Below are 10,302 nucleotides of genomic sequence, written 5' to 3' on the forward strand. Positions count from 1 at the left end.
CTTTAAATACTGAGTAGTAAACTAGACTTTGTTTATATCTTATCTTAAAAAGCCACAGGAAGAACAGTGTACCCTAATAACATCCTTAGCTTAGAAATGATTCAGAAGCAAGGGGGCCATCTGCTGAGTTCCCAGTACCATTTTCTGCTGCATCCTGGAAGTTTCATTAAAAGTTTTGCAGGCAAGTCCTTTTCAGTGCCAGCTTTGACAGGCTTGTGAAGCACGGCAGAAAACCTCTGAGCAGGTTGGGCTGTAGGTCAGTATGACAGCATTATCTATCATGACTTCAAAAAGTGAAATCAGTACACTGATCAATGTAATCTAATCATGACTCAAAAATCCTGCAGGCAGTATCATCACTCTGAAGTGTAAGTAACATCACTGTATCATAATGAATTTCCTTAAACAGCAATTTTCAGATATAGAATATTTGCTCATAATATGCTCCTGAATATAACTTTTCAGATAAAATAAAAAAGCTTAAAGCACAGAATCAGCTGTGCTTTAAAATAAGCAGCTTCCTTCATTGGCTTACTGTCCATTATACTTAGTAATGTTGGCATCATATTCAAGCCATCAGACTCCACTGATAAAGGATTCACTGGTGACTGCTTCTAATTCCACTCTTTCTGAATTCATCACCACTAACTGCACGATATTCATAGCTGGTCCCTTCTCCAATATATAAAAGTGGGCAAAGGCAAGGTAAAATTTTTAAAGGATTTTATGACAACCCACAACAAATTCTTTACATACCCAAAGTGTGTAATCCGTGTAGTTCTACATATCTTCTACTTATACAAACTGCTACAGCTAAAGGTCTCTCTGCATACCAGAAAGGACCAAAATTGTTCCTGGTACAATAATAGAAAAGTAGGCAAAATAAATACTCCATAAACACCCAGACTGAAAAAAATCCTTGTTCATAAAACCATGAAATTTGATAAAGGTATTTAAAATATTCACCACTGTTCTCATTTCATAAAGCATAGCCTTAAGTCTACTGACATTTCATGGTCTATTAATACAGAACACTTTATGGAAAGGTACATGTTATCCATTAAAGGCTACGTAGTCTCATGCATAAGATCACTCATAGTGTACAAACAGAAGATTGTTTAATGGTACAAATGATAAAATCAAATCTTCAAGCCTGCTTTTGACTCAACATTTTAAAAATGACTGCAAGACATAACTTGTATCTTTCGAAGTTATAATCGGGAGGGATTAAGTAAAAGCACAGCACAGGGAACACAAATAAATGCCACTTGCCTAAGACTTCCTTCTTAAGTATAAGAAGAGGTCACAAGTTTAACTCAACAGCTGGAGAGTTTGTTTGTGTTATGTGGGGCATTTTTCATGTTTAAAACAATTTTACTACCACAGTTAATATTAAATCTCAATATGCATGACTCCCACATCCATAATGGAAAATGTATCCAGTGGAGATTTTTGCTGTTCAAAGCTACCAACTTCATGCACACTGATAAGGAAGAAGGATATGGTCTGGAAAGTTATAAATTTGTAGGCACATGCAAATTAATCATGACTTTCAGTATTTAATTGCAAACTATTAACCTCTGTACCAACTGAGCATCCTTTATTTATCTTCTAAAATCTGAACTTTGGTATCAAAATATGAAAATAGTCTATTATAAACCAATAGTAAATTCAAAATATCAAATACATGAAAAAGCTACACAGCTACAATTACCTAGCATTAATAAAACTTTATCATGCACCTTTACTCCCATGAGCTGTCCAGCATACCCACTCCAAAGGGCTTAGCCTATGACCTCAAAGCCTGACTAGCTTCAAAGAGTTGCCACTAAAAAGGCAAAAGAAAACAAAGAAAAATTTTAAATATATATATATATGTACAGAAATAAATTTTTTCCCTCAAGAATTCAGAGTGAGAGCAAAGGATTGCTAAAATTCAGTTCTTTCTGTAGAAATGGCCCCAAAACATATGAAACAGCAACTCCTGGTAATACAAATTTAGTAAACAAGATGTTCAGTCTTAGTGAAAAGCAATATGAAGTGCTCTTGCTACTTTTTTTCAAATTCTGGAAATCTCACATGAAATCTCACTATACAGTGAAAGAGGCTTGAGATTAATTTTCAACTTCATAGCTTTCTTCCTTTTCCACTAAACCCCAGATGGTTGGCTTAAGACTAAGATGGTTCAATTTAAAACAAAATCCTTTTTAAAATATACCTTGAAATAATACAGAACATCAATTTTCATTGGTCTTCTTCTCTGTTACTTTCATTTTAACAAAAATTACTCCCACCTGGTAGCACGACTATGATTATTTGTTAGTGGAACTGTGTTTAAAATGATAATTTGTTAGTGGAGTCAGACAAATTTATTTCATTAAGTATTTAGATGGAGAGGAGTGGTGTACATACTCACTAGGCAGTTACAAAGAGAAAGAAATTGAAAAGTGAAGGATTTGGAACATAATATTCAGAGTGGTATCTTCCCAGGCTTCTGATACTACTCGACCATCAGTTGTTAAAGTTCTACTGAATCAGAAGTATTTACAATCAAGCTTGTTCACATTTTACATCTTTGAGACTTTTTTTCCTTTTGACCTAATTTTGAACAGAGATCTCAGTAAATGTTGCCTGCATTTCAAGGCATTCCACACAGGAAAGTGGAAAGTGGATCAGCTCCATGGGTCAAAGAACACAAGCGCAGCTCAGCCAATGACCGATCGATGATACCTGTGGTGCCGCTGTGTTGTACTGCACACGACAGGCACAGCAGTAAAAGGGAAGGACTTAGATGCTCTATCAGAGTGCTAGTGCACAACACAGAAGGGATTTTGGCAGCATAGTGAAATATTTGTCATTTTTCGTCATTGGAAGTCAGGAAAGAGGAAAGCAGATTTTAGTTCCTGTAAGGCATTTAGGGTGAGGATGTGTTGCAGGGCACACCTGGCATTGCCGAAGCCCAGGGAACCCCGCCAGTGTGCTCAAGGTGTCCCTGGTACTCGTGCAAGGCCGGCTGGCGGGCGGCAGCTCCGTACCCCTCCGTATGTCGCACACTGACACCCGCACGGTGGCAGGGAAAGTTCGGTGGCGATTACGGAGGAGGTTCCGACGCCACAGCCACGGCGGGGAGGCGGTGGAGAGGCAGCAGCCATCGTGCCTCCTGTCACCTGCGCTCGGCGGCCTCTCCTGCCCCGCTGCCCCCGGCAGCGCAGGACTCCCGTTCGCCCCTACGAAACGCCTTTAGCGACTCACGGACACCGTCTAGGGTAGCTCGACGGGTCTGCAGTCTCCGTAGGACCGCCCCGAACTTCACGCGTGTTCTACCTAGGTGTCGGTCTCGACAGGTAGCTCACAACGCGCCTCACACAAACTCGCAAGTGCATCTTTGAGCGGACGAGTCCACAAGGACGATCGCTTCCCTCCTCCTCCGCGTCAAAACCTTGGACAAGGTACTAAACCGCGACACCTGGAGCCGACACGGCGCCTTCCCCTCTACCAGTCTCCAACTTCCCACCAAAGCATCAGAAATTAGCCTGTCCCTGGGCACGAGCCCGAGACGCGGTCCGCGGATAACCCCAGCTAAGCCGTAGCCCCCCCGCCCCGCTGCCGAGCGCCAGCACCGCCCCCATCCCCGTCCCCGCGGCCGCTCGCAGGCGGCCGCCGACGGAGAAACTTTTGCGAGCCGGCCGGCGAGGCAGCGCCCACACGGGGCCCCGCAGAGCGGGACCGAGCCGGAGCCCACGCCCCACGCCCCCCGCAGCCGCGCCGCGCCGGCCGCCCCCAGCGTGGGCATCCGCCCGCACCGCTCCTACCGTGCGGGGGGCAAGTGAGGGAGGGGGCGAGGAGGTGGCAGTTACCGGCGAGCGAGCGCCCTTCTTGCAGAGCGGTCCCCTGAAGACGCCCTTGATGCCGCGGTAGTGCCCGTTGCTGAGGTGCCGGGAGCTGATGACCAGGTAGCACGCCATGCGGGCCCCGCGGGCGGGCGGGCGCGGGGCGGGCGGGCAGCCCGGCTCCTCCGCGGCGGCGCTGCGAGCTCCGCCGGAGCAGAAGCCCGCATGAAGGAGCGGGCGGAACCGCAGCAGCGATCTCCCCGCTCCCGTCTCATCCAGCGCCCGGGTGAGCGCTGCCAGCAGCAGGATGCACTGAAGGCGGCGGCAGCCAGAGCACATCTGAGGGAGCGCGGAGGCCAGTCCGCATGCTGCTCCGCGGGTGGGAGACGGGCCGGGGAGAAGAAGGGCACAGCGCAACTTGCACAGTCCGCCGCTGCTACGGCCCTTCCTCCTCTCCCTCCTCCTCCTCCTCCTCCTCCTCCTCCTCCTCAGACCAGGCCACCCGCAGCTGACATCCGGAGGGGAGTTTCTCCGCGACAGCTGGAGCGGCGGCTGCTCCCCATGGCTGTCCCCAGCGCCGGGCTGGGCGGTGGATGCCGCCGCGCACCGTCTCCGCCACCCCACTCCTCCCGCACGGCCGCCGCAGTCGGCGCTGCGCCTCGCCTCACCTCCGCCGGGGGGGGGAGGCGGTGCGAGGGGGGCGGAGGAGGGGTAGGGCCGGAGCGGGGGCGGCGGCGGTGGAAGGACATTGCCCCTTGCCGCCTCGGGGAGGGGAACGACGCCGGCAGCCCCGGGCGGAGCGGCCGGGAAAGGGGGGAAGGCAGCGGAGTGCTCTGACCGCCCTCCTTCTCTTCGCCCAACTTTCCCGTCCCCGCCCGCCTCTGGCTGCGCTTCCACCTGTCCCCGGCATCCCTTCAGCCTCCTTCCCCGCCGCTGTCCCGGGCAGGGACGTGCACGCCACGGGCACTCGGCGTCCCGGCGCGGTGCCGGGGAGCGCCGCTGCGCCGGCGGGAGCCCGGGCTGGCCCCGGACTGCGGAGGGGCTGCGCGCCGCTGCCAGGCTGCCCGGACATCCCCCGGCTTGTGCCTGGGCTTGCCTCCATCGTCCCCTCTGAAAACGCTGAATTTAGGTGCGTGGTGTCATTTACCACCTCAGTGATTTACACAGAATCGCAGGTATGAAAATCTTCCCCAGGAAACAGCTGGAACAGGTTGTTCTCTCCCCTTCTGCAAGACGGAGGTGCGAGGTACCTCGGACCCACTTGTTCAGACTCAGTTTCTTCTCATCAGGTCACAAGTATCATGTCTGCTCTGCTGCTTGCTAAGTCGATAAAATAAATCAATATATCACACGGCCTTAGTAGTCACCTGCAGATCATTCATTTCTTCGAAGTAGATTGCTTTAAACTGTAGATAAGAATTGTTTCCGTTTTTTCACTTAATCTTCTAAAAACATATGCATTCAGTTATTTAATGAATGAAACTGATAAGCCACAATCATTCTAATTTTAGATTCTCAAGAGCTTTTTTTTATGAACCTAATAAAAATAAAAGGAAAATCTCACACAATCCACCAGACTGGATCAAAGAGATCATGACAAATCAAATGTTATTTTTTGACTGTTTATGTACCTTGGTGTTGCACACTCCTAGTATGCAGCATCATATAGCATTTCACATACCATATTAAGTTTTACTACGTCTGTATATGTATGTATATATAAATAATCAAATATATTATTATGTATTTTATTAATAAATATATTAACAATGTCATAAATAGAACATATTAATTCTGAATTTGTAATAACCAAAGGTGGAAGTAATGTATTAAGAATATCCATATGTTAACCATCATACAGTGTTTTGCAATGTAAAAACCTTTTAGATGGGGGCCAAAATAAGATGGTAAAATTAGGCGTGAAATAAATGAAAGGATTTGACTCTGCATTATGTGTGGTTGAGCTGTGGGACTCCTTGCCAAAGGTTGTTGTGGATCATAGATTAAACAGTCCCATGAATCAGTACAGATCAGGCTTTGAAGCCTGGTAGTAATACAATGCCTGTAAAATACCTCTGGAAGACTTTTCTGAAGGAAGAAATTGCATTATAAAGTGGAGTTTGAGTAATTGTGATACTGTACTGATAAAAAAAAAAGTAGTCCACTGTAAATTTGGTAGTGAAAAGGAGCTTTTATGATTTCCTCCTACAAGTCACAGAAGTCACAGCTATGTAAGTGACTTGAAATTTATTCTTGTTGGCATATATATTTTCAGTTTTTCCTGAAATAATTCCTCTGCAAACCTGTTAAAGATAAAAGTATTATCTTCACTTTGAATTTTGGTCTGCACCTTATCTTTCTGACTCTGCACTGAATATGTATCTGGAAGTAAAGACAAGCACCTTTTCTCTTTGGCAATGAAATAAACTTCCAAAAACTTTGCTTCTCTATGATGCAGCTGTATACAGAATAGAAAGAGAATGAGAATTTACAACTCATCTCAACAACTTGCATAAAGGTCTCCATTCCTTTTCTGTTGTGAAGAGACATGGAAAGTCCTTTGCTCCATGAGGCTGCAGATGCTCTGTTACAAGGTGAGGGAGAGGTTGCAGAGGACCATGTGCATTGGCTGGAGATGCATGATGGTGTTGCAGCCATGTGGTCAGACTGGCCATGCCACCTGCACAGGAGGTTCAGCATAGGCTGAAATGGTTCAAGTGCTTTGCTGTAGATACAAAGGACACTACTTTCCTCTTTAAACTTACAGAGTCTTCCCCAGCTCATTTACTAGTATTGTGTGAAACAGAATTTATTTTCCCCTGAGTAGGCTGCACAATATTCATTTTATCCTGCTGAGGAAGATGATGTGCTCAATTGACCCTGCTGTGAAAAGTAGAAGTCATTTTGGGCTCCCTTCACTTTTCAAACTCGAGGGAATAGTGACTGTGACCACCAATCTAATTTATAAATAATCTGTAGGATGCAGGTCTAAGAAAATGAGATTAAGTGTTGTCAAAATGAACAGTTAGGTATTAATTATAACACACCCTGAACATTCCCCAAAGTCTCTGGAGACGCAGCACCTTCTTGTCTTTCATCACAGGTCATGTAGAAATATGAGCCTTAACTATTAGTATTTTCATCTGGGTCCAATCCTTCACTACCTTAGATCTCATAAAGTAATTTTCAGCTGAGTGCAGTGGATGTAAAATACGACCTTTCAGAACATTATGCTTTCTTTGCAGAAGTGCTAGTGACTTTTCAAGATGCAAGGAAGTAAGAGAAGCAGGTTCTCCAGTTCATCTATCCTCTCAGTTTACAAACATTTTTCATTATTAATAAAGATAGCATTTATTGTGCCCCCCCAAAAAACTCTGTAAGCATTTTCTAATTATTCTTTGTAGAATTTGTCCTTATTGTAGTGTCTAAATTAAATATCCAGCCTAGATATTAGAATGCTAGTTCTGCTAGAAATATTCTCTGACCATCAGAACTATATTAATGCAGTCATATTAATTTTAATGGTCGAGTTAATTCATATGTTTCTTTGCAGCATTAGACAGTACTGTATAGACATACCCATAAAACCTTGTCTGCCTTGTGAATTTTATTTTAATTTTAATTCAAGTGTTGCTCTTGATCTGAGTTCCACCTGCACAAAGTCCATTATACTGATATTCTCTGCTGTGTAGATAAAAACTACAGTTAGCATGATTTGCCAGCTTGCTAACCTAAGCGTCCCTCACTGTGGGTATGGGCTAGATCTGCTTAAGTTCCTGAGTTCTCAAATGTTTTCCACAATCCCTTTGCTGTGCCTAGAAAGAACAAAGACAACCTTCCCCTTGCCTCCAGATACGAGAAAATTCAGAGTGCAAAGCATCTTCTGGCACTACACCTCTAGAAATTTTACTTTCACAAGCAAACAAGGACAGAAGGTGTGTAGACACACAGCTTTCTTGAGTACTGTTTCACAGTCTGATTATTCTCACTTAAGTTAATTTAACATGTTTTCCAATGTAGAAGAACCCAAATTAACACTACAGTAAAAACATACTCTAATATGAATGTGATTTTTACTGGTCTTCCCCACAGTAGAGGGAGGGAAGGAAGAGGGGGAAATCAACATCTTGGAAAGACAATTCATGTATAAAAAAGCACAATGAAGTTCATTATATATAACAGAAAGGTCTTAGTATCTTTGCACTATATTCAGACATAAAAGAGGTTTTAAAGCTGTCAATTAAGTCCTGGAAATATATGTGCAGATCTTTGGATTATAATGGCCTAAACTACATTTCCCTTCACCCTCTTTCCCTGAACCACACATCCAGCCTCTCACTCCTCTCCATTCTAGTGGTCCATAGCTACAGCTAATTCCTCTGGGTTCACATGAGAAGTGAACTCCTGCCCCAGTGAAGCCAGTGACATTTTTTGAGGTTGACAGAATCAGTTTCTTCAGAAACTTTCAACTGTTAAGTATGTTGATGTATGATAAAAAACCTTAAATGTATGATTACATTAGTTTTCCTGTTATTCTACTTAAATAAATAATCTAATATCCCAAAAGGGTCATAATTATTTGAAAGTGAGAACCATATATCAGAAATAGTCAACATTTCTGTGGATCACATGAATAAATTTTAGTCTGAATGTTTCATTTATTTTTCTTAGTGAACCATATTTTGAGGAACATTTTATGAAGTTTCATCCTGGTGAATGTAAAAAATATAAGGTAAGCTGGTCTGCATAAATCTTTGTTTTGTTTTCAGTGAAATGGCATCTTCAAACCTCTGTTCCTTTTTCTTCTGAATCTTAAAGTACAACAATTATATTTTTTCCTGAAATAAGTAATAGAAAAATCATTATTGTATGTCTTTATTTCATAAATTAATTTAGAGTATTTTAGTTCTTTCTTATTTTATTCCATTTGAAGTAATCATAACACTGTTTATCCAAACATCTTTTAATCTCAGGCTATTTTAACCTAAATAGTTACATTTGTCTTTCAAATCACTTATGTAAGCTGCTTTCTGTTACACAGAAGTTGAATCTATCAAAGTTTATATGCTTAAAGTATTGATGGTTAAGTTATTCTACTCTCTAGTCCGTGCAGAATCAATGACATCATTTTACTTTGGATGGAGCTTTTTGGAACATCTTAAGTGCTGAACAGTCACTTTATAGTCTACAGCTTGCTATTAATTCTGCAGCCAGCAAATACAGCGTGGTGGTCAAACCAAAGTGTGTGTGTCTACTTCAGTGGAGAGCATTAAATCATGCCCTACTTTCCCTATAGGCTCATGCACCACTGGTTTTAAGAAAGTCAGATCGTTGAACAAGAATCTCATTCTCACTCATGATTCATCCGTACTCTAACTTTACTTAGATACACCTTTTCTGTGACATTCAGCAGCCCCTTTGTATTACTTTCTCTATCACTAAAAAAACAATATAATGTTTCCTTTGGAGTTATTGTGAGAATTACTCAACAATGTCACTACAGTCATAAAGAAGAATGCTAAGTATTACTAGTAGTGGGATATCAGGAAAACTGCTAATTTCATAATCACTTAAAATATGCAATAAATCTATTATTTTCAGAAGGCTGCCATTTACTTAAATTTATAAAATCGTTATGTGAATAGGACATTACTCTGTATTAACAAAAGCTCAGTATCTCCAGAGTATGTGTCCAATGATGTAAATATATGTTCCATTGTCTATTCAGAAATAGTATCCATTGGTTTATTCTTATTGTTAGCTATAATCTTCACCTGTATTAGGATGGATATAGAAAGAATAATGACAAGTAGCTACTGTTATGAAAATTATATAGCAGAACTATTTTAGTAGCAAATCCTTTTCTTCAAGCAGATGATATATGGAAGAGATGAAGATGTAGCAGTGTTTTCATACACTTGCCAATTTATTATGTTTGCATAAATATTTAATACATCAATCTCTTTCTAAAAAAGGAATATGGTTTTCATTTCAAATCTTGTAGTTTTGTTAGATTTTCTTTCTGCTAAATCCTACCAAAACTTTAATTAAGTGCTAGACAGCCACAAGACAGGTGAGTCATTCAACAAAAACAGGTGTTTCTGCTGTTTGTTGATTGATGGTCATCAGACTGATCTCCTGAGTTAGCACTGTATGTGTTAGTGGTTTTAAAATCTAAAAGGTGAGTAAAGTTACTGCATTTTTGTTATTAGGGATCAGAATTTAATATTAACGGAAAAACAGATATCTTGAAGTTGTATTAAAATAATGTAAAGTGATAGAAAAGTGAGGCTGCCAGCATATGCTTCAGCCATAGTATTAGTTGCAATAACTAACATAACCACAGCTGTCAATCCCTTTTCCAACTCATACTCATTTAGTTCAAGGAGAGCTCCAAGGACAACAGGAGTGAAGCAGCCTAGAAACAGGAGAGGACGCTCATTGCAAAGGAGTGATGAAGGCAGCTTCCATC

General features: G+C 42.4%; 1 protein-coding gene across 2 annotated transcripts in view; it reads right to left on the reverse strand.

Moving 5' to 3' along the window:
* ZNF804B (zinc finger protein 804B) overlaps window positions 1-4,022 on the reverse strand; it is a 224,989-nt gene extending 220,967 nt beyond the window's left edge. Inside the window, exon 1 of one of the 2 annotated variants that reach the window (XM_021551719.3) lies at window positions 3,858-4,022. In XM_021551719.3, coding sequence (XP_021407394.3) covers window positions 3,858-3,965 — 108 coding nt within the window. In that variant the 5' untranslated portion in view covers window positions 3,966-4,022. Of the gene's footprint in view, window positions 1-3,812 lie in introns of both variants that reach the window. The other variant, XM_021551717.3, reaches the window with a different exon arrangement.
* Between the last annotated feature and the right edge of the window lie 6,280 nt (window positions 4,023-10,302).

Source organism: Lonchura striata, chromosome 1 (assembly GCF_046129695.1).
Source record: "Lonchura striata isolate bLonStr1 chromosome 1, bLonStr1.mat, whole genome shotgun sequence".
Classification (NCBI taxonomy): domain Eukaryota; kingdom Metazoa; phylum Chordata; class Aves; order Passeriformes; family Estrildidae; genus Lonchura; species Lonchura striata.